The sequence below is a fragment of the Neomonachus schauinslandi genome, chromosome 10, assembly GCF_002201575.2.
Source record: "Neomonachus schauinslandi chromosome 10, ASM220157v2, whole genome shotgun sequence".
In the NCBI taxonomy this organism is placed as follows: Eukaryota; Metazoa; Chordata; class Mammalia; order Carnivora; family Phocidae; genus Neomonachus; species Neomonachus schauinslandi.
In genome coordinates, this window is record NC_058412.1 from 34,048,541 (window position 1) to 34,073,377 (window position 24,837).

Below are 24,837 nucleotides of genomic sequence, written 5' to 3' on the forward strand. Positions count from 1 at the left end.
AGGCCTGAAGCCAGCATTAAAGGTCCAAGAATACAACCACTTGTGCTCCTTCTCCACATCTGCCCCCAAGGCCTGGCACCGAACAGCTGACTGGCCCAATGGGGGACACCTGACCCAAAAGAAGCCAAAGATATTCTCTCTCCTGAAATTTGAGGCTGGTTTCCAGTGACTCGACAACCATTTCCTACCATGTGCAATGAGAAACAGAGAATGACACAGCTGCACAGCTGAAGGGTGACAGAAAGGTCAACCACGTTGGTCCCAAAAGTAAGCCCTGGGAGGCCCAGCTCCACTCGGGTCCTGGAAAAGCCCCTTTCTGCACCGGCTGGTTCTAATACATCTCAGGGACTTGCGATCGGAGGAGGTTTGGCTCACACAGGAGTCAGCAGAGACCACTCCTGACGAAGTCAGCCGCATGGACCAATGACACTGACAGCATTGGCAAGGAGCAAATAGATGTAAGTAGCAAAGTACATGAATAGACAGTTCACAAAAAAGGAAAATAAAACTTAACCTTAAAATGAAAGGACTTTAAAAATTAAAAATTGTAAATAAAAGATATTCCACATCACTAGTTACAGTACAATTTTTTTTTTTTTTTAAAGATTTTATTTATTTATTTGAGAGATAGAGAATGAGAGAGAGAGAGCACATGAGAGGGGAGAGGGTCAGAGGGAGAAGCAGACTCCCTGCCGAGCAGGGAGCCCGATGCGGGACTCGATCCCGGGACTCCAGGATCATGACCTGAGCCGAAGGCAGTCGCTTAACCAACTGAGCCACCCAGGCGCCCAGTACAATTTTTTTAAAAAAGATCTTATTTATTTGAGAGAGAGCCAGAGAACGAGAGAGAGAGCGAGCGAGCAGGGGGAGGGAGGGGCAGAAGGAGAGGGAGAAGCAGGCTTCCCTGAGGGGCAGGGAACCCGACGTAGGACTCGATCCCAGGACCCTGGGATTATGACCTGAGCTGAAGGCAGACGCTTAACCAACTGAGCCACCCAGGTGCCCCTAGAAAGACAATTTAAACCAGAGAAATGTTATCACCTACCAAATTGGCAAAGATCAAACAGTCTGAGAGAGCATTTTGCTGGCAAAAGGGAGGAGGAGCAGGTACCCTCAACACAGCTAAGTAGGAACGCACATGGGCACCATCCCTATCAGTGAGGCTAGCTATGAAAACTGGAAATACACATCCCCTTTGCCTTATAAGTCTCACTTCTAGAAATTATCCTACAAATACATTCAACAATATCTAAGACGAGATGGAAAGATCATATATTAAAGTGGTGCTTATTAAGGCAAAAAATTTAAGACTAAATATCCATCAAAAGGAGAATAGTTAAATAAACTCTGGTGTATTCATAAGATAGAGAATAATTCAGGAAAATGAGGCAGAGAACAATCTCTAAACCACGACTGACTAGTAGGAATGTACAGTACCATTTAGGCAAAAATAAAATAGGCAGAGAAGGAAAATGCATCCATATGTATACACAGAACACATCTGAAAGTAAACAGAAGAAACTAGGGTAGAGAAAAGCAAGGTAAGCACAGAAAGCATTTTGTGTGTCAGAGAGTAAAGAAATACTCAAAGATTGACGGGGCATGTCAATAGGACACAGAAGCCAAATTTGAGGTGCACTGAAGCATTGGAATGAATAATGACAGACATGGTGATTACACTGAATGAGGAAATCCCACTAAAACTTCTGAAAGGGGAGAGGAGAGCTCATCTTCACAGGGAAATGTCAACAATGTAGAAGGAATGACAGAATAGAGAATCATTTTTTTACAACCACCTTAGTAATAAATGCTTCAGTCAAGAATCACCAAGACTACTACACTGGATGTAAAACTGCTAACAATAGGATATTCCCAGGCTCAAGTATCACCCCACAGATTACTTATTAATTACAAAGGGGAAAGGGTATCTTATAAGGGAGAAATCTGGCAGACAATAGCTGAATAAAGTTATCCTCAAGTACCACTTGATATAATGAGAATACCACATATGAAGAATTCCTGACAAAAATGTTTAACCTCGGGGCGCCTGGGTGGCTCAGATGGTTGGGCGTCTGCCTTCGGCTCGGGTCATGGTCCCAGCGTCCTGGGATCGAGCCCCGCATCGGGCTCCCTGCTCAACGGGGAGCCTGCTTCTCCCTCTCCCTGCTCATGCTCTCTCTCTCTCTCTCTCTGTGTCTCAAATGAATAAATAAAATCTTTAAAAAAAAAAAAAAATGTTTAACCTCAATCCAATCATAAGGAGACAGTAAGACAAATCCAAGTTGAAGGATGTTCTGCAAACTGCCCTGAACTCCCCAAACTCTACAATGAAGGACACCGGGGACTATTCTGGATAGAAAAGGCTAACGGGACATGGCAATTAAATAAGATGTGTGATCCTCGAGTGGCTCCTGGACCTAAAACAAAAACAAAATCAACTAGCACTGCTGGCAGGAATGTCAAATGGTAAAGCTCATTTGGAAAGTCTGGCAACTCCTCAAGAAATTAAACTCGGAGTCACTATATGACCCAGCAATTCCACTCCTAGGTATATCCTAGGTATGGACTCAAGAGAAATGAAAACACAGGCCCATTCAAAAACCTGTACACCGACCGGTGTCCATTAAAGCATTAATAGCATATTCATTGTAGTCAAAAAGTGGAAATAACCCACATGTCCATCAACTGATGGATGGATAAACAAAATGTGGCCTATCTATACAATGAAATATTCAGCCATAAAAAGGAATGAAGTACTGACACGTGCTACAAACGGCTGAACCTTGAATTCATTACAGAGAGAAGACAGTCACAGAAGAGCACCTATCAAATGATTATATTTACATGAAATGTCCAGAAAAGACAAATCTAGAGAGAAAGAAAATAGATCAGCGGTTGCCTCAGGCTAGGAGGTGGGGTGGAGAAGAGGAATGACTTAACAGGCACAGGACCTCCTCTTAGGGTAACAAAATGTTTTAAAATTGATTGTGGTGGGGCGCCTGGGTGGCTCAGTCGTTAAGCGTCTGCCTTCGGCTCAGGTCATGATCCAGGGTCCTGGGATCAAGCCCCGCATCGGGCCCCCTGCTCCGCGGGGAAGCCTGCTTCTCCCTCTCCCACTCCCCCCCGCTTGTGTTCCTGCTCTTGCTGTGTGTCTCTGTCAAATAAATAAATTAAATATTTTTAAAAATATTGATTGTGGTCATGGTTGCACAACTCTGGATATGGTAAAAACCACTGAATTACATATTTTAAATAGGTGAACTGTAGGGGCGCCTGGGCGGCTCAGTCAGTTGAACGTCCGACTTTTGATTTCAGCTCGGGTCATGATCTCAGGGTGGTAAGATCGAGCACCATGTGGGGCTCTGCACTCAGCAGGGAGTCTGCTTGAGATTCTGTCTGTCCCTCTCCCTCTGCACCTCCTCACCCATGCATACACACTCTCTAAAATAAAAAAATCTTTAAAAAAATAAGATAAAATAAAATAGGTGAATTGTATGGTATGGGAACTATATTCCAATAAAGCTGTTATTTTAAAAAACACAATTATAAAGGACACATCATTGGGATGCCTGGGGAAATTTAAATAGAGAATATATATTAAATAAGTAGTATTGTTATCATTGTTAAATTGAGTGTGACAACTGTATTATGGTTACAAAGGAAAATGTCCTTATTCTTAAGATACTGCCTGAAGTATTTATATTTATGGCTGAATTATCATAATTCCATAGCTTAATCTTAATTGCTACAGCAAAGAACAAATGTGTGTTTACATACATTAGGTGTGCCTGCATTTGTGAGGGAGCAAGAAAGAGCACAAAGGTGGCAATATATTGCTAAGTGAAGGAGATACAGATGTATACTGTACCAGTCTTAAAATCTTTCTGTAGTCTGAAGTTTTTCAAAATAAAAACTTGGAAGAAATACCAGAGAAGAATAAAGTTTAGATCTGTACAGACAAGTAAGGGCCTGCTAGCCTGTGAGGATGCTACTGGGTGTTTATTTTAACCTCAGTAAAAGGTCACTGTTCCTTGCTATGGCAAGATACAGACTACCACTTTACATATAATAAAATCCCACCTTTTCTCAGCATTCATATAGCGTATGTGAAGCCTACCGATTGTGACAGCACAGGAAATTAATGTCTAAATGAACTGTGTGTTACAGGCACATTTCACTACGGGGCAAGCTGGTTTCTTATAAGGAACCATATGGTAATTATCAATATGCCATTAGCCTATTACTTGACTTTGAGGAACCATTTTGTAAAGATAATCTAGTGCCTAATTAAAAAGAAAGAAATGAGACTCAGGTTTAGGATGCCTCTGGTATTCTGAAAGGGCATTCAAAAGGACTTCAAAACTGCGATTTTTCATTCATGTATTTATTCCACAATCAAAATAAATCATAATTTAAAGCCATAACATTTTGAAAAGGTAAAGGAGACTGTGTCACAGTGGCATTAATAAAACAACACTGGCCTAAAGTGCAACACTAAACAGGTGTTTTCTGCTCCCGAGGTGGAATAAATACATAACAATTACACTTAAAATTTCACTAAAGATCTGGGAGGAGGCAAGTAGCCCTTGGAAACAAACTGTCCAATGAACAGTGGCAGGCTGCAGATAACTTTTCTTAACATTTTACTGCAAGAAGGAAAAACCCCCAAGGTGTCTACTAGCGCAAACCCCCGTTTCATGCTCCTGGCCTTGGTTTCTTCCTTCCTTCCTCAATCACATCCAAATCCAGAAAGGCCTCTGCACCCCATGCTCAAAAACACCACTGTGAGTCCCCAAGGACCTCAGTACAGACTGTTGTCAATGAGTCTGTGTGCGACCTTCCTCCAGAACCTCCAGGGAAATCAGGAGCCTAAAGAGCAGCAGTATCTCTTTAAACAATGGTTTTAACTGTCCAATGAGCTCTGATGGACCATGTGCATTTCATAAACAAACCAAAATAGTGCCTTAGTCTCTTCCTATTTCTCTGGGAAAATTTAAGTAAACCATTCAAGTAAAAAAGAAAATGTTTACAGAGCTGTGAGAAATGAAAATTCAATGGGTTTATGCCAAAAAGCAAACCAGTCCTCTGCAGCCTAACTCATTTGTTTCTGGGCCGCGAAGCCATGTAGAGAGCGATCAGGCAGTAGATGGTCCCCCCCAGCGTCAGCGCCATGGTGGTCCGGTAAAGCATTTGGTCAGGCAGGCCTCGTTTCAGGTGGATGGGCACACCGTCAGATTTCTGGAAAGCAAGAATTACCAAGGACATGGTTAATAATAAAAAGATTTTACAGTTTAGGCTAATAAAGAACAAATGTCTCTACTTTATAACTAATCCATCAACACACTGCAGTGGAAAAAGCCCTAATCCATCGGAATGCTCACAGAAATAGTGGTATACATTTCCTTACACACGCAGCTACAGCCCTGTAAGGCCAAAGCCATTCTCCAAAACGGAGCCTCACGAACACGCATGCAACAGATTCCACATTTCTAAGAAATTCATCATATATTGCTTAATTAGGAAAGCAGCACGGGTGGATATCTTTTAAAAGCAAAAGTAAGCCACAGCTAAATGACCACAGGCACAAGAAATGTTTGACTTCTGATCTTTAGTCAATGATGTCTGAGCTCACCAGATCAATTAATAGGCTCTAGTCCATTTTGTATTCGGCTTCTTTCCATTAAGCTGTTAAACCCTTGTTTAAAAAAGAGACTCCAGGGTGCCTGGGTGGCTCAGTTGGTTAAGTGACTGCCTTCGGCTCAGGTCATGATCCTGGAGTCCTGGGATCGAGTCCCGCATCGGGCTCCCTGCTCAGCAGGGAGTCTGCTTCTCCCTCTGACCCTCCCCCATCTCATGCTCTCTCTATGTCATTCTCTCTCTCAAATAAATAAATAAAAATCTTAAAAAAAAAAAAAAAAAGAGAGACTCCACAGGGGCGCCTGGGTGGCTCAGTCGTTAAGCATCTGCCTTCAGCTCGGGTCATGATCCCAGGGTCCTGGGATCGAGCCCCACATTGGGCTCCCTGCTCTGCAGGAAGCCTGCTTCTCCCTCTCCCACTCCCCCTGCTTGTGTTCCCTCTCTCGCTGTGTCTCTCTCTGTCAAATAAATAAAATCTTTAAAAAAAAAAAAAAAAGACTCCATAAAATGCTGAATCCATTATTTTGCACAGTCTCCAAACTCCCTCCTCCATAGTAACTCAAGACCCCAAATGCCCAATCAAGTCTTACTTATCGGATAAAAAGGGATTAAACTGACCAAAAGTCCCCAAGCCGGTCCTGAATCTGCACATATTTTTGAGGATGGGGAAGCTGCCTTCTAGCAACAGCAGGAACAGACACTGCCACTCCCACAGCACCTGATCTGCAGCTGGGTCACTGGCCTATTATCTGTACATAGATTACCATTAATAATATTTTAAAATCCAATTCTGGCTTCTCTCTGTTGATCAGCAAACCCAAGAGAGCCTCCTCTACTTCTAACAGCTCAGTGAATTTTAATATCAAGCAAGAACAACCAGAAGAAAACTCACTGCCAAAATAACTTATTCTCTAGTGTCTGTTCTAGTGTCTTCTCTCACCTGGAAAAACTTCTGCAGCTCAGGAACTTTGTTTTTCCCAGCATAATCATATACCGCAAAATCAGAACTCAGTTTGGTTGGTGTGGCAAATATGATAGGCGGTGCTTCTGTGGAAACCACAGGCCTTAATCCCTGTAAGAAAAAGGAAAATGTCAAGTTGAAAGCATGCCTGAGCTTATGAACAACCTTTCCACAAGCAGGCTGTCTGGAATCGTGGAGGCAGTAATTCAACCACACCAGAAGAAAGGAAAGGCTCTCCAAGTCTGCATTACAAGGCCTTTAATTTTAAGATTTAAAGTCCTTAAACTTTCAACAAAATACATTAGTCCACTTTCCCACAGCAAACCCCATCAAGAAGAATTCCCTGACATTAAGATGGGGGTCAGGGGAGGAAGGGAAGCAAACAACCAACCACAAAAGCCCAATCTGGGCTTCCAAAAATAACTATTATGTCTATCTTCCTATTAAATCAGTAAAACATTTATAATCTATATGAACTTCTGGTTAGATTTCCAAAGAGACCTGGCTGTCCCTTTTCTCCTCTGGGTGAGCTGATGTACTAACATGTTATCTCTTAACTCCAAAGTAGACATCAGAAACTGTCCAGACACACAGTAAAGAAATATCTCAACCTGGAAGAGCCTGTAATGGTAAGAGACTTGTCTTTCAGGACCAGAAAACAAAACAAAACAATTAGAGTGATTAAACCTTCCAGCATTAAAAAGCTGTAAGTAAAACAGATATAGTAAAAATAAAGGAAACTCAGTGTTCTCCTCTGTGACATGTATATAAAAGTACTGGGATCTACCCCTGAAAAGACTGCATGAGACACTACGTGCCTAAAGCAGCGGGCCTGCCACAGGCATACGGCACACAGTCAATAATATAAACTGAACGACATTGGGGGTTAACACAGGTTTGTGATTAGCAGCTCCCTGGGCCACATGGACAGAAGGACAAACACACAAGCTTAAAAAGAACCTAAAGGGGGAGAAAAATGAAGTACTGTCACAGGCTACAACAAGGATAACCCTTAAAAACATGCCAAGTAAAAGAAGCTAGTCAAAAAGACCACATCTTATAGGACCCCATTCATATGCAAGTCCAGAATAAGAAAATCTACACAGGGTGGGAGGATGGGTTAGCCTGGTGGTGGGTATTGAGGAGGGCACGTTCTGCATGGAGCACTGGGTCTTATGCACAAACAATGAATCATGGAACACTACATCTAAAACTAATGATGTAATGTATGGGGATTAACATAAGAATAAAAAAAAGAAAAAAGAAAAAAGAAAATCTACACAGACAGAAAGTAGATCAGCAGCTGCCCAGGGCTAGGAGGTGAGCAACAGGGGGATGATAACTGCAGGGTATACGTTTCTTCTGGAGGTGACGAAAATGCTCAAAAATTAATGTGGCAGTGGTTACACAGTATCTATTAATACACTGAAAAACCACTGAGCTATACACTTTAAATGAGTGAATGTATGGTATGTAAAGTGTATCTCAATAAAGGTACAAAAAAAAAAAAAAAAGAAGAGGAAGAAGAACCTAAGGGGAAGTCTGGTTTTCTATCTGATAGAGTAAACCCACAGTGGCAGGTATAGAGATGGTTCTCCAAAATAACCCGCAGATTAAGATATGAGCTAAGAGTTACAAACCAATAAAATCACATCCTTTTATATTAAATTCTAACTACAAAAAATAAAAATTTAAAGTTAGGAAGTAGGGTTCAAGCTCAGCCTCTTTCATTTTACAGATGAAAAAGAAAATCCTTTGCTCAAATTAACAGAGTTGTCGGACCCCTGGTCCTTGATCTCTTCAAAGAAATAAAAACTTACATATAACTGACAAGACCTACTCTAAAGATCATATATTGAAAGCCTCAATGAGGGGCAGCTGGGTGGCTCAGTCGTCAAGCGTCTGCCTTCGGCTCAGGTCATGGTCCCAGGGTCCTGGGATCGAACCCCGCATGAGGCTCCCTGCTCGCCAGGAAGCCTGCTTCTCCCTCTGCCACACCCCCGCTTGTGTTCCCTCTCTCGCTCACTCTCTCTCTGTCAAATAAATAAATAAAATCTTCAAAAAAAAAAAAGAAAGAAAGAAAGAAAGAAAGCCTCAATAATACTCCCACCAGGGAAGCATTAAGATCAACAGGGCAACAAAAACACATTAAAGCAACTTGGTTTTGGTCCAAGATGGCAGCACAGAAAGACTCTGAACTCACTTCCTCCAAGAACACACCAAATCTACACCTACACATAGAGAGCAATTCCTCCTGAAGAAGAATTGAAGGCTGACTGAACAGCTTCTGCATAGCAAAGGATAGAGGGACCACACAGAGAATGGCAGGAGACAAAGACATGGTAACAACAGGAACCCCACCTTCTGCTAGGAACTGCAGTAGGGAGGGATAGCACTGACAGGCCCACACACAGATTCACCCAACCTTGGGGTAGGGCAAAAAAACCAGCGGTTTAAAAGGCAAATAGAGGGCACCCCATAGCTCAGTCAGTTAAGTGACTGCCTTCGGCTCAGGTCATAATCCTGGAGTCCCGGGATCGAGTCCCTCGTCGGGGCTCCCTGCTCAGTGGGGAGTGTGCTTCTCCCTCTGACCCTCCCCCTCTTGTGCTCTCTCTCTCTCTCTCTCTCTTTGTCTCAAGTAAGATCTTAAAAAATAAAGTAAAATAAAATAAAAGGCAAATAGACTGTAAGTGAAGGAAGCCCCGTACACTAATGCTACAGCAACTGCTAAATAGTGGGAGAACTGCTGGAACTCTCTCTGGTCAGAAGGTGTTAGCAAGCACCATTGTTTACATTCCCCCTCTGCCTTGATAGTGCAGATGGGAGCAGGCATGCCAGCCAGCCTGCAGCCTCGGGCCCCTAACCCACACCAGCTCCAGCTGTCCCCCAAAGGTGTTCTCCACCACATGCACCTGCCTCAGCTCCAACCATCCCACCACGGCTGCCCCAGCACAGCACAAACCAGGACACCCCAGCCTGCACCAACTACAGCCCTTGCTATCTCACCAAGGTGGCCTGGGCACAAAACACCCTGGAACACCGCTGGCCCGCATCTGCTTCAGCAGCCATCCAGGGCACTTGCTATGCAGAGCGTGCCAGCACATCCTGCCCCGGCTCTAGCCATCCCACTATGGTGTCCCAGGGTGGAGAGCCTGAGGACAACCCAGCCTGAGCCTGACCCAGCTCCTGCCATCCCACCAGGGCAGCGCTAGACCCAAGCACCCCTGAACCACCTGGCCTGAACTTGCCCCAGCTCCCACCATCCCACAGGGCAGACCCAAAGAATGCACCCTGAGCCTGTGCCCACTACAGCTCTAGCCAGCCAAAGCCACCAGACACAGTCTACAGAGGGGACACTCCTACACAAGGCCACTCCTTCAAGGCCACTGGGGAAGGTTGCTGTTTCAACTAATTCATAGAAACAAACAGAGAAAGACAAACAAAATGAGAAAAAGGAATATGCTCCAAAGAAAAGAACAAAATTTCAGAAAAAGAACTAAATAAAATGGAGATAAGCAATGACCTGATAAAGAGTTCAAAGCAATGGTTATAAAGATGCTCACTGGAGTTGAAAGAAAAGCGTAAAAGAACTCAACAAAGAGATAAAAAATATAAAAAAGAACCAAACAGAGTTGAAGAATACAATAACTGAAATGAAAAACACCCTAGAGAGAATCAACAGCAGATCAGAAGATGCGGATGAATAGATTAGCAATCTGGAAGACAGAAAGCACCCAAGCTGAACAGCAAAAACAAAGACAGGTTAAGGGACCCTCTAGAACAATGTCAAGCATACTAATATTCACATTATAGGGGTCCCAGGAGAAAAGAGGCAGAAAACTTATTTGAAGACATAACAGCTGAAAATTTCCCTAACCTGGGAAAAGCAGACATCTAGGTCCAGGAAGCAGAGAGAGATCCAAACAAGATGAACCCAAGAAGATCCATACCAAGACACACAACAACGAAAATGACAAGGATTAAAGACAGAATCTTAAAAGCAGCAAGAGATAAGGAACTAGTTATGTACAAGGAAAACCCCATGAGGCTATGGATTTTCCAGCAGAAACTGTGCAGGCCAGAAGACAGTGGCACAATATATTCAAAGCACTGAAAGGAAGAAACCTACAACGAAGAATGCTCTACCTGACAAGATTATCATTCAGAACTGAAGGACAAATAGGAGTTTCCCCAAACAAACAAAAGTTAAAGGAGTTCATCACCACTTAACCAGACTTAGAAGAAATGTTAAAGGGACTTCAAGCAGAAAAAAAAAGGCCATGACTGGAAGAAAATTATGAAACAAAAACTTCATTGGTAAAAGCAAACGTATGATAAAGGTAGTAAATCAATCACTTAAAAAACTAGTATGAGGGCGCCTGGGTGGCTCAGTTGGTTAAGCGACTGCCTTCGGCTCAGGTCATGATCCTGGAGTCCCGGGATCAAGTCCCACATCGGGCTCCCTGCTCAGCGGGGGGTCTGCTTCTCCCTCTGACCCTCTCCCCTCTCATGCTCTCTATCTCTCATTCTCTCTCTCAAATAAATAAAATCTTTAAAAAAAAAAAAACTAGTATGAAAGTTAGAAGATGAGTAAAATCAATTACATCTATAAAATTTGTTGAGATTCACAAAATAAAGATGTAAAATATCACATCATATACATATACATACATGGGGGAGGGTTTAATCTGTAATGATTTTGGAATGTGTTCGAACTTAAGCAACCATCAGCTTAATATAGACTGCTATATACTTATGATGTTATATATGAACCTTAAGCTAACCAGAAGCCAAAAACTTTATAATAAATCCACAAAAATTAAAAAGAAAGGAATCCAAGTAAAACACTAAAGTCACCAATTACAAGGGAAGAGAGCCAGGAGAAAAAAGAGAAAAACAACAAAAACCACCAGAAAACAATCAACAAAATGGCACCTGTAAATTATTACTTTAAATGTAAATGATCTAAAAAAAAATGGGGCACTTGAGTGGCTCAGTCAGTTAAGTGTCTGACTCTTGATCTCAGGGTCATGAATGGAGCCTACTTAAAAAAAAAAAAAAAAAAAAGTAAATGGTCTAAATGCTCCAATCAAAAGACAAGGGTGATTCAGGGATGCCTGGGTGGCTCAGTCAATTGGGCATCTGCCTTCGGCTCAGGTCATGATCCTAGGGTCATGGGATCAGTCCCACATCAGGCTCCTTGCTCAGTGGAAAGCCTGCTTCTCCCTCTGCCTGCCACTCCCTGCTTGTGCGCTCTTGCTCGCTCTGACAAATAAATAAAAACTAAAAATCCTAAAAAAAAAAAAAAAAGACAAGGGTGACTCAATGAATAAAAAACAAGGGCACCTATATGTTGCCTATAAGAGGCTCTCTTCAGACCTAAAGACACGTATAGACTGAAAGTGAAAGGATCTAAAAAAAAATATTCCATACAAATGAAAGCAAAAAGAAAGCTGGGATAGTAAAACTTTTATCAGACAAAGTAGTCTTTAAAACAAAGACTGTAACAAGAGACAAAGAAAGGCATTTTATAAAGGGAATAATCCAACAAGAGGACATAACAATTGTAAATATCTATACACCCAACATAGGAGCACCTAAATATACAAAGCAAATATTAACAGACACAAAGGAAGAAACTGACAGTAATACAATAATAGTAGGAGGCTTTAACACCCCTTACATCAATGGACAGAAAATCCACACATAAAATCAATAAGGTAACAGTGGCTTTAAATAACATTAGACCAGACAGACCTAGCAGATATATACAGAACATTCCATCCATAAGCGGCAGAATATACATACTTTTCAAGCGCACCTGGAACATTCTCCAGGACAGATTACATGTTAGGCCACAAAACAAGTCTCAATAAATTTAAGAAGATGGAGCATCTTCTCCATTTACAGCAGTATGAACCTAGAAATCAATTCTAGGAAAAAAAACTAGAAAAAAACACAAACACATGGAGGTTAAACAACATGCTCCTAAACAATCCATGGATCAAGGAAGAAATCAAAGAGGAAATTTTAAAGATACACGGAGAAATGAAAATGGAAACAATGGTTCAAAATCTTTGGGATGCAACAAAAGCAGAGGAAATTTATAGTAATACAGGCCTACCTCAAGAAACAAGAACAATCTCAACAACCTGACTTTACACCTAAAGGAACTAGAAAAAGAATGAAGAGCAAAGTTAGAAGAAAAAAGGAAATAATAAGGATTATAGTAGAAATAAATTGAGACTAAAAAACCCAATGAAACTAAGAAATGGTTCTTCAAAAAGATAAAATTGATAAACCTTTAGCAAACTTATTAAGAAAAAAAGAGCTCAAACAAAATCACAAATGAAGGAGAAGTTCCAACTAACACCACAGGATTATAAGAGACTACTATGAAAACTGTATGCCAACAAGTTGGACAACATAGAAGAAATAGATAAATTTCTAGAAACATACAATCTTCAAAGACTGAATCAGGAAGAAATAGCAAATCTGAGCAAACCAATTACTAGTAGAGAAAGCGAATCTTGTTTTCAAAAAATTCCCAACAAACAAAAGTCCAGGACTACAGGACTTCAGGGGTAAAACCTATCAAACATTTAAAGAAGAGTTAATACCTGTCATTCTCAAACGATTCCCAAAAATAGAAGAGGAAGAAATTCTGCCAAATTCATTCTACGAGGCCAGCATTACCCTGATACCAAAACCAAATACAATACAAAAAAGAAAATTACAGGCCAATACCTCTGATGAATACAGATGCAAAAAATACTCAACAAAATTTAGCAAACTGAATTCAACAATACATTAAAAAGATCATTCACCATGATCAAGTGGGACTTATTCCAGGATGCAAGAATGGTTCAATATCCACAAATCTATCAACATGATACACAACATTAACAAAATGAAGGATACAAATCACATGATTACCTCAACAGATGCAGAAAAAACATCTGACAAAATTCAACATCCATTTATGATAAAAACTCTCAACAAAGTGGGTTAAGAGGGAACACAGCTCAATATAATAAAGACCATATATGATAAATCCACCAGCTAACATCATACTCAATGGTGAAAAGTGAAAGCTTTTTCTCTAAGATCAGGAACAAAACAAGGATGTCCCTTCTCCCCACTTTTATTCAACACAGTACTGAAGTCCTAGCCACAGCAATCAGACAAGAAAAAGAAATAAAAGGCATCCTAAGTCGTAAGAAAGAAGTAAAACTTTCACTATTTCCAGCTGACATGATACTACATATAAAAAAAACACTAAAGACTCCACCAAAAAAATATTAGAATACATGAATTCAATAAAGTCCCAGGATACAAAATATACAGAAATCTGTTGCATTTCAATATGCTAATAGTGAAGCAGCAGAAAGAGAAATTAAGAAAACAATCCCATTTACAACTACATCAAAAAGAATGAAATACCTAAGGAAAAAATTTAACCATGGAGGTGAAAGACCTGTACTCTGAAAACTATTACGACAATGAAAGAAACTGAAGACACAAATAAATCGAAAGATATACCATGCTCATTAACTGGAAGAATCAATACTGTTAAAATGCCCATACTACCCAAAGCAGCCTACAGATTCGATACAGTCCCTATCAAAATACCAGTAACATTTTTCACAGAATAAGAAAAAAATAATCCTAAAATTTGTATGGAACCACAAAGATCCCAAATAGCCAAAGCAATCTTGAAAAAGAAGAAAAAAGCTGAAGTATCACAATCCCAGACTTCAAGATATACCAAAAGCTATAATAATCCAAACAGTATGGTACTAGCACAAAAATAGATATCAATGGAATAAAATAGAGAGCCCAGAAATAAAACCATTCTTTATATGGTCAATTAATCTACAACAAAGGAAACAAAAATACACAATGGGGAAAAGACAGTCTCTTCAATAAATGGTGCTGGTAAAACTGGACAGCTACATGCAAAAGAATGAAACTGGGGGTGCCTGGGCGGCTCAGTCGCTTGAGTGTCCAACTCTTGGTTTTGGCTCAGGTCAGGATCTTGAGGTCGTGGGATCCAGCCCCACATCAGGCTCTGCATTCAGTGTGGAGTCTGCTCCAGATTCTCTCTCCCTCCCCTCCCACCCACTGCTTTCTCTCTAAATAAATTAACTTGGGGCACCTGGCTGGCTCAGTCAGTAGAGCATGTGACTTTTTTTTCTTTTTAAAGATTTTATTTATTTATTTGACAGAGAGAGACACACACAGCAAGCGAGGGAACACAAGCAGGGAGAGTGGGAGAAGGAGGCCTCCCTCGAAGCAGGGAGCCAGACATGGGGCTCAATCCCAGGACCCTGAGCCGAAGGCTGATGCTTAACAACTGAGCCACCCAGGCACCCCAGAGCATGTGACTCCTGATCTCAGGGTTATGAGTTCAAGCCCCATGTTGGGTATAGAGATTACTTTTAAAAATTAAAAAAAAAAAAAAAAAAAAAGAGCTTTTGGCTTTGGACTAGGAGACAAAGGTGCAACGGTCTTTGGTTGTCCTGAATCAGGGTTCATCCAACCCCAGCCACCTCCACCATGCCACCTAAGTCCGACCCTAACAAGATCAAAGCTGTACTGTATACCTGAGGAGCACCGGTGGGGAAGTCAGTGCCACGTCCCCCCAGCCTCGAAGACTGGCCCCCTGGGTCTATCTCCAAAAAAGGTTGGTGATGACATCACCAAGGCAACTGGTGATTGGAAGGGCCTGAGGATTATAATGAAAGTGACCATTCAAATTAGACAGGGCCAGAATGAAAAGGCACCTTCTGCCTCTGCCCTGATTATCAAAGCCCTCAAGGAACAGCCAAGAGACAAAAAGAAGCAAAAAAACATTAAGCACAGTGGAAATATCACTTTTGGTGAGATTATCAACATTGCCTGACAGATGTGGCACCAATCTTTAGCCACAGAACCCTCTGGAACCATTGAAGAGATCATGGGGACTATCCAGTTGGGCTGCAAATGTTGGTGGCCACCACCTCATGACATCACAGATGACATCAATAGTGGTGCAGTGGAATACCCAGCTAGTTAAGAACTACAAAAGAAAATACTTCAATAAAGGATCATTGGAACCCCCCCCAAAAAAACAAAACAAAACCCACAAAAAATAAATTCAAATGGATTAAAAACCCAAATGTAAGACCTGAAATCATAAACTCCTAAAAAGAAAACATACACAGTCTCTTAGACATCAGCCTTATCAACATTCTTCTGAATCGGTCTCTTCAGGTAAGGGAAACAAAAGCAAAAATAAACAATTGGGACTACATCAAACTAAAAATCTTTTGCACAGTGAAGGAAACCACCAAAACAAAAAGGCAACCTACTGAATGGGAGAAGATTATGTGCAAATGATATATCCAATAAGGGGTTAATATACAAAATCTATAAAGAACTTATACAACTTAATACCAAAAAAACAGATGTACAGAGGACCTGAACACACATTTTCCAAAGATGATTTACAGATGGCCAAGAGACACATGAAAAGATGTTCAACATCATTAAGTATCAGGGAAATGCAAATCAAAACCACAATGAGAATGGCTAGTATCAAAAAGTCAAGAAATAACAAGTGTGTAGAGGATACAGAAAAAAGGCAACCCTCATGCACTGTTCATGGGAATATAAATTGGTGCAGCCATTACGGAAAACAGTTATGGAGGTCCCTCAAAAAATTAAAAATACAAATACCATACAAACCAGTAATTCTGCTTCTGGGTATTTACCCAAAGAAAACAAAAATATAGGGGGCGCCTGGGTGACTCAGATGGTTAAGCGTCTGCCTTCGGCTCAGGTCATGATCCCGGGGTCCTGGGATTGAGTCCCACATCAGGCTCCCTGTTCCTTGGGGAGCCTGCTTCTCCCTCTGCCCCTCTCTCTCTTATGAATAAATAAATATTTAAAAAGAGAAAGCAAAAATATCAATTCAAAAAGATATGTGCACCCCTATGTTTACTGCAGCATTATTTACAATAGCCAAGATATGGAAGCAACGTAAGTGTCCATCAATATATGAATGGAGGGGCGCCTGGGTGGCTCAGTCGTTAAGCGTCTGCCTTTGGCTCAGGTCACGATCCCAGAGCCCTGGGATCGGGCCCCACACTGGGCTCTCTGCTCAGCAAGGAGCCTGCTTCTCCCTCTCCCACTCCCCCTGATTGTGTTCCCTCTCTTGCTATCTCTCTCTCTAATAAGTAGGTAAAATCTTAAAAAAAAAAAACAGAAGAATGGATAAAGAAGATGTGATATACACACACACACACAGTGGAGTAATACTCAGCCATGAAAATAAGATTTTGCCACTGGCAACAACTTGGATGGAACTAGAGGGTATTATGCTAAGTGAAATAAGTCAGACAGAAAAAAAAAAACCATTAATATTTCACTTATGTGTGGGATCTAAAAAATAAAACAAAAAATAGAAATAGACCCAGAAATACAGAGAACTGGTGGTTGCCAGAGTGGAGTGGGTGGGAGGATGAGGGGAAAGAGGTGAAGGAAATTAAAAGGTACAAACTTCCAGTTGTAAAATAAGTCAGGAGGATAAAAAGTACACCATACACAATACAGTCAATAATGCTGTGAGGTGACAGATGATAACTACACTTATGTGGTGAGCATTTTGTAATGTATATATCACTATGTTGTACACCTGAAACTAATATAATATTGTAAATCAACTATACTTCAATTAACCCCCCACCAAAAATTAAACTTCGTTTCTATTTCTTTGACACAGTCCCACAAATGGGAATGAACCGTGGACTTTTTTTCTGCACTGCATTCACTCATTCAGCATATATGACTGAGCCCTTACTCTATCCTGAAAATACACGATGAATAAGACAGATACAATCCCTGCCATTACGGATATTAATGTTATGGAATAACAGCCACTAATTATGTGCTCGGCCTTTCTTATATGCCCAGCATCCTGTCAAGCATTTCAAACACATCATCTCATTTAATCCTGCCAGCAACCCTACCAAGATGTTATTATTCCCATTTTACAGAGGAGAAAACTAGATCAGAGAAGGCAACTTGCCTAAGATCGTGTAGCAAAAAGGATGGCGTCTAGTGTCGAAACTCAGGCCCCTCTAAAGTCCACAGCCTTGGGTTTTTAAGTATTCTACTACCTGCCCCCACTGCCCCTCTCAACTATTGCTTAAAGGCAACAACTGATTTAAAGAGAAAGTTTTATAAGTTGCTAGTCTAAATTTAGTATATAATACACTCAGGTTCAGAAGGAGTTAGAGATGGGAAGAGAGGCCCTAACTACTGAGATACCAACGTTAGAAAGTATCTCTCTTTGAACTAAAGAATTTAACAGGCTCCTTTATTCTGTGAGCTTTGTATTTTCTCCTATAAGGATCATTTCCCCTTGAATGCAAAAATTTAAAAACTCTTTCTACCAAGCAGCTCCGAAAATGGTTTGAAGTTAAATTCTTGTTTTGACAGGACTAATATGAGTGCATTTTTAGAAAGGATTATACCTAATCGCTCAGTGTTTGTACACCCATCAAGTGATTCAAAACTACAGCAAAGTTTTTGAACAATATCATCTGAAAAAAAGAGTATCAACCATCTTAATGGTTTTAAATAACTCCGTATTTCCATTTATAATACTGTAAGTTTGGAATATGGAATTTTAAAGTTACCAATAATCCCAGTATCTTATCCCATTAACTATTATAATTTGTATATTCTCCTCCAATCTTTTTTTATAGGCGTATTTTAACATCTTTACAGTTGCAGTATAAAATTCTACATTCTAGGGGCACCTGGGCAGCTCAGTCGGTTAAGCCTCTGCCTTGGGCTCAGGTCATGATCCCAGGGTCCTGGATAGAGCCCCCAAGTCCCTGCTCAGTGGGGAGCCTGCTTCTCCCTCTGCCTGCCACTCCCCCTGCTTATGCTGTCAAATAAATGGATAAAATTCTTTTAAAAAATAAAATAAAATTCTACATTCTGTTTTTATTTATAAGCATTTCTTTTCAGGATCCTACATAATCTTCATAAATAAATTTACTCTTCACATAACCCTGTAAATGAGGTATTATCGTCCCATGTTACAGATGATTTTTTTTTTTTAGATTTTATTTGAGAGAGTGAGTGAGTGAGAGAGAGGGAGAGCGTGCACGCGAGCATGGGGGGGGGGAGGTCAGAGGGAGAAGCAGACTCCCCGCTAAGTGGGGAGCCCGATGCAGGACTCGATCCTGGGACTCTGGGATCATGACCTGAGGTGAAGGCAGACGCTTAACCGACTGAGCCACCCAGGCGCCCCCCAAGTTACCGACGATTAAAACAAAGCTCAGAGATTCCATAAGAAAGATGGGATTCAAACCCACACATTTTTATTATACCATACAATCAATAATTCAGCTGTCCTGGCCCCACAGGTAAAAGGAATGGATATTAATCGCTTCTCGGCCTTTTGGCTAAGATCATGTGTATAAATGGATATTCACCTATCTCTCATTAAATTTCCTAAGAATTAAAAGCAGTCAGTGCTTCCAATGTTTCAAGGCAGCTAGACAGGACTGACACTGGGGTTCTCAAGAGTGGACTTGAACAGGAAGCTGTATTTACAGGAAGGTACCTAAAGCAAATCCCTTCACCTATGCCTCTTCCAGGGTTGCAGCTGCCCCAATGTAGAAGAATAATGGGCCTCCCCATCTCAGTAACTGACGATAGCATCCTTCCAGGTTTTCAGGCCAAGATCCTTGGAATCTTTTTTTTTTTTTTTTTAACATTTTCTTTGAGACCGAGCGAGTGGGGGAGGAGGAGACAGGGAGAGGATCTCAGCAGACTCCTCACTGAATGCGAAGCCCTCTACAGCTCAATCTCACAACCCTGAGATCATTACCCGAGCCGAAATCAAGAGTCAGATGCTTAACGGACTGAGCCACCCAGGTGCCCAGAATCATTTTTAATACTGCTTACACACTGCAAATCCTTTTGGCTCTACTTTCAAAATACACTCAGCATCTGACCACTTCTCACCCATCTCCACCAATCCACACTCTGGTCCAAACCCCTGAATTTTTGTAACAGCCCCCCAACTGATCACCCTCCTTCCATTTCCACACTGGCTGCCCTGCAGTCTACTCTTAATGCAGTGACCAGTGATTGTAGATGTCACTACTCAGCTCAAACCTCTCCAAAAGCCTCTTCACACTGAGCAAAACCCAAAGTTCTTACAATGATATCCAGGGCCATGAGATGCACCCCTCAAACCCCACCACCCTACCACTTACATCATCCCCTTACTCTACCCCCAGTCCCCTAGACAAGCCCCTTAAACCTCCCAGGCACCAGGCACTGTTCCCTCTACCTAGAATGCTCTTCTCTGGGTATCCACATGATTGGCACCCTCACCTCCTTCAGGTCTTTGCCCACGTGTCACCTTCTCAGCAAGACATTCCCTTACCACCCTTTTAAACTGCATGTCCTCCCCTTTACCCTGCTAACAACCTATCACCCGTTCCCGGTTTTTTTTCTCCACAGCACTTATAAGCACCTAACACACCAAATTTTACTTTGTTTACTTTGTCTCCCCCTACTGCAATGGAAGCCTCACAAAGGCGGGATTTTGGCATGTTTTGTTCACTGCTCTTACTTCCCAAGACTTAAAAAAGCAAAGAGCACACTCAGTAAATATCTGTTGAATGTATAAATAAGCTATGGCTTCACCACCATGTAGACTTAAATATTTCAGAACTAAAGTCATGTAAATCAAATCAGTAGCTGATGGCAGAGCCTCCCACATCTCCCACAAATGAGAAAACTAGTGAATACTGTTCTTAAAATAGTGGACTGCAGACCAAGTGGAAATCACAGGTTTTGCTTTTTAATACCAAATCTCTTAGCTATTTACACAATCACTACCTCTACAATTAAGAGCCATTCAACAGCAACCACATTCAGCGGCTGAGTTCTTCCCAGTCTAATATAGTTGCTCCAAAAAATTTTCTTAAGATTTTATTTTTAAGTAATCTCTACACCCAATGCAGGGCTCAAACTCACAACCTCAAGATCGGAGAGTCTCATGCTCCACCAAATGAGCCAGCCAGGTGCCCCTAGTTGCTCCAAATTTTTAAAGAGAAAAGTCAACTCGATTTTTTTCCCCTCAAAGTTCACTGGCCCAAGTTTCCCTTTTCTTCTACCTTTTAGGTTTGAGGAGAGTGGAGAAATAAGAGAATTACATGATTTTTCTGTTTTAATTTTTAAATGATAGAATTTTTCAGTGCTCTGATCTGAATTCACTCTGATTTAGGGCTAGAAACAACTGTCAATCTGCAGCAACTCAAGTTCTACCTGCCAGCAAGATATCACCACCTCCCTGTTTCCAGGACACAACACACTCCGCAGGTCCAAAATTCACACAGTTCCTCACAGACCTATTCAAGCTCCCTGTTTATAATGGAAGCACCACCATCCTCCCACTACCCAATCATCCTGGAGTCCTCCTTTCTCATCCCCCCAGTCTCCCGCATCAGTTGCTAAATCCTTATCCCCCAGACCTCTCTCCTTTCCCACTCAGAAGACCCTGAACTATTTTATGAGTTTAACAGGCATCCCTGGTACTGGTCTCTCCCAGTCATATTATCTTTTCAGGCATAGCTCTGTCATGATACTTGCTCCTCCATCATAAACCCTCCATGAAACCAAAGGTAAGAAGTACGCTCTTGTTTCAACCTCTGGACAAGACTCTACCACAACTTTCTCCATCAAGATGTTTTGAAAATTCCTGTTTCTCACAAAATTAAGTCCTACCATCCTACACCCTTCATGATCTATCTCTATCTACCATGGCTAAACTTACTACTCAATGATTCCCCAGTGATTTAAGAGGCACTAGAAATCTGAAGGCCCTACCTGTACCACATGCATCTCAGGGTAATCTCTGCTGAGAGCCAATTCCATTTCATATGTTTTAGTCTAAAATTTTACTTCCTCGCTAAGTAACAAAACCTAGATTATGCTAAAATTCTATTAAATCTACAGAGCACCTGGGTGGCTCAGGTCATGATCCCAGAGTCCTGGGATCAAATGCCATATCGGGCTCCCTGCTCGGCGGGGAGGCCGCTTCTCCCTCTGCCTGCCGCTCCTCCTGCTTGTGCGCTAACAAATAAATAAAAAATAAAAGAACATCTACAACCAAAAACAAATCAATTGTGATATATTCACACAATGAAATCCTACAAAGCAATAAAAGGAGCTACTAATACATGTAACATGAATGAACCTCAAAAATACTGACTGGGGGGGAGGCCCTACACAAAAGAGTACTGTGTGGTTCCATTTACGTGAAATTCAAAAACAGCAAAACTATTAATTTATAACAGTCACAATAGGAAGGTAGACAGAGATAGGGAAGGGAACTTCCTAGGGGTGACGGAATGTCGATATGTTAACAGGGGTATGGGTTACAGTGTATGCACTTGTCAAAACTCACTGAACTGCAACATTTAAGATCAGTGCACTGAAAAATACACTCCTATAGAAGCAAATATGATAGAAATGGCTATTCCCCTGTAATCTGCAAAAGAAATAAATCACTGTTGTTGACAACTCCTCCTTTAGACCTCACTACCAACTTGGCTTCAGTGACTCCACACTGGTTTCCCTTCTAATCCTGGTTTGTTCTTTTGATCAATGTTCCTCCTCCGGGCGCCTGGGTGGCTAGTCGTTAAGCGACTGCCTTCGGCTCAGGTCATGATCTCAGGGTCCTGGGACCGAGCCCCACATCGGGCTCTCTGCTCGGCGGGAAGCCTGCTTCTCCCTCTACCACTCCCCCTAATTGTGTTCCTGCTTTCGCTGTCAAATAAATAAAATCTTAAAAAAAAAAAAAAAAGTTCCTCCTCTACCCTCCCCTTCGTATTTCTGTAGTCTAATCATATTCCCACCTTTCTTCTCTATATGCTCCCTGCGTGATCTCCCCACCACAGATTCTACTACCAACTATAGGCTGAAGACACCGAGACCTATTAAACTCTATATTCCCAAATCCAGCTACTACCAAACATGACATCATCACAAGTTCAACATTTATAAACCTGGATCCTTGCCCTTTCTTAATTTTTTTTTAAATTTTTATTTATTTATTTATTTATTTGACACAGAGAGAGAGCACAAGCAGGGGAAGTGGCAGGCAGAGGGGGAGGGAGAAGCAGGCTCCCTACTGAGCAGAGAGCCCAGCGACACAGGGCTCCAGGGCGACCTGGGATCATGACCTGAGCTGAAGCCAGATCCTCAAACGACTGAGCCACCCAGACGCCCTTATCTTAGTTAATATTAACAGCACATCTAGGGGCGCCTGGGTGGCTCAGTCGTTAAGCATCTGCCTTCGGCTCAGGTCATGATCCCGGGGTCCTGGGATCGAGCCCCGCATCGGGCTCCCTGCTCAACGGGAAGCCTGCTTCTCCCTCTCCCGCTCCCCCTGCTTGTATTCCCTCTCTTGCTGTGTCTCTGTCAAATAAATAAATAAAATCTTTAAAAAAAAACACAAATATTAACAGCACATCTAATCTTAGACTGAAATCACTTTTTTAAAAGATTTTATTTATTTGAGAAAGAGAGCAAGTGCACGAGCGGGGAGGGTGGGGTGGGCAGAGTGAGAGACAGAAGACTCCCCACTGAGCAGGGAGCCCGACTAGGGACTCGATCCCAGGACCCAGAGATCATGACCTGAACTTAAGTCAGACACTTAACCTACTGAGCCACCCAGGTGACCCTGAAATCTCTTAAAACATCGTCCCCACTTGGGCAAGTTGCTGTGTCCCCCAGAAAAAGGAGGTAACAATAGAGCATCCTTTACACCCCACCTGGGATCCTTACTATTCGAATCCAGTTTTCCAACTGCATATTTCAGTTGCAAATATTTCCGACACTTCTCTGTGAGTATAAGGAACGAACATGATGGTATCTCACACTCAACTTCTGGAGAATAGCTACCACTTATCCAGTACCAACCATCTGCCAAAGACTACTAATGACGTGACACACACTTCACTTAACCTGTACTAAAGCTGCCCTAGATGAAACTAAGCTCACAATAAATTAAGTAACCTGATAAAGGTCATAAAAATAGTGGCAAAACCAGGACATTAGCTCTGATGAAGAGTCTACAACTGAGGCTGAAACTCCCAACCAGCAAAATGAGTGAAATCAGAATACTTTTTAGACTCAAATGGCTGCAACCAACCATGTTACAGCTGAGAAGCGTAAGGTCCTTCCACGTAACTGCCCAGATTCACCTGGACATTTGAAAGAACCCATCAAGTCCCCCAATTCTGATCATACAGCCTCTCCGGCCTCTGTGGCTTCCCTCGGTGCTGTCATCCCAGCTCTCCAACCTCGTGCCTTGATGCAGCTTTTGGGCGACGCAGGGAGGTACCAATGGAGCACTGAGGAGACCAAAAGCGGAACCTCCTCAAAAAGGACAAAGCCGAACTTCAGACTCTTGGCAGGTCGCATTCTGGGCCACGCCGACCCCACAAGCCACCCCCCGACCCAGAAGCAACGAGCTCAGAGGTCACCTTGACCCCAGCTGAATGCCAGGCCCAACTTCCGCGCCGGACCAGCCCCGCCGGGGAAGCAGCTACAGAATGAGCAGCCTCAACGGCCGCTGCAAGCAGATGCGGAAAGGGGCCGGGAGGTGCGGGGCGAGCCAAACCCAACCGCAGGCAGAAATCCCGCCCGGCTCCGGCCTCACGACTGCCAGGCGCAGAGGCTCGGGCGACCACTTCTGTCCGAGACGGCCCGCCGCTACCAGTACCTGCGGGCTATAGGCGTCGGAAGCCCATGTTCCAGTCAACTTCTGCGTGAAGCCACTAAACTTGTAATACATGACGCCCGGTGCCCGGCTTCCCGCAGCCGCTACCTGCGCGACTGCCCCAGAGAAGGACCCTGCTTTCCCTGCCGCCGCTTTAAGTCTCAGCCCAAGGACCCTGCGCCAGGAGCCGGGCTGCCCGGAGATCGCCTAATTTATAACATGACCTCTTCAGCCATATCAGGGAACAAGAAGCCGGAGTGTCTGGGCCAAGAAGGCAAAAGACAGCTCTAGCAGAGCGCAGAAGGCCGCCGTAGCGGGGTCTGTAAGAAGCACGAAATTCCCGCCCCCCCACCACGCACACATTTTGATTCGGGCAGTGCTGAGACGCCTTAAGAAATGCGCAAGCGCCCCGCGAACCAGGCCGGAGGCTGAGGGACTC

The 24,837-nt window shown here is 42.4% G+C and overlaps 1 protein-coding gene across 1 annotated transcript; it reads right to left on the reverse strand.

Moving 5' to 3' along the window:
* Nucleotides 1-4,367: 4,367 nt before the first annotated feature.
* Nucleotides 4,368-24,550, reverse strand: LOC110587283 (cytochrome c oxidase subunit 7A-related protein, mitochondrial). The gene is made up of 3 exons (XM_021697506.1): nt 24,402-24,550; nt 6,578-6,709; nt 4,368-5,238 (listed from the first exon to the last, which is right to left on the reverse strand). Exons 1-3 carry the CDS (start codon nt 24,471-24,473, stop codon nt 5,098-5,100), a joined length of 345 nt encoding a protein of 114 aa, XP_021553181.1. The 5' UTR covers nt 24,474-24,550; the 3' UTR covers nt 4,368-5,097.
* Nucleotides 24,551-24,837: the final 287 nt, after the last annotated feature.

What these genes read in the sequence shown, in the direction of transcription:
- LOC110587283 (XM_021697506.1), bottom strand. Translation starts at nt 24,473, where the DNA reads ATGTATTACAAGTTTAGTGGCTTCACGCAGAAGTTGACTGGAACATGG. An exon ending in CCGACGCCTATAGCCCGCAG is followed by an intron (nt 6,710 to 24,401) that starts GTACTGGTAGCG and finishes TTTTTCTTACAG; the next exon opens with GGATTAAGGCCTGTGGTTTC. An exon ending in AGCTGCAGAAGTTTTTCCAG is followed by an intron (nt 5,239 to 6,577) that starts GTGAGAGAAGAC and finishes CTTGCTTTCCAG; the next exon opens with AAATCTGACGGTGTGCCCAT.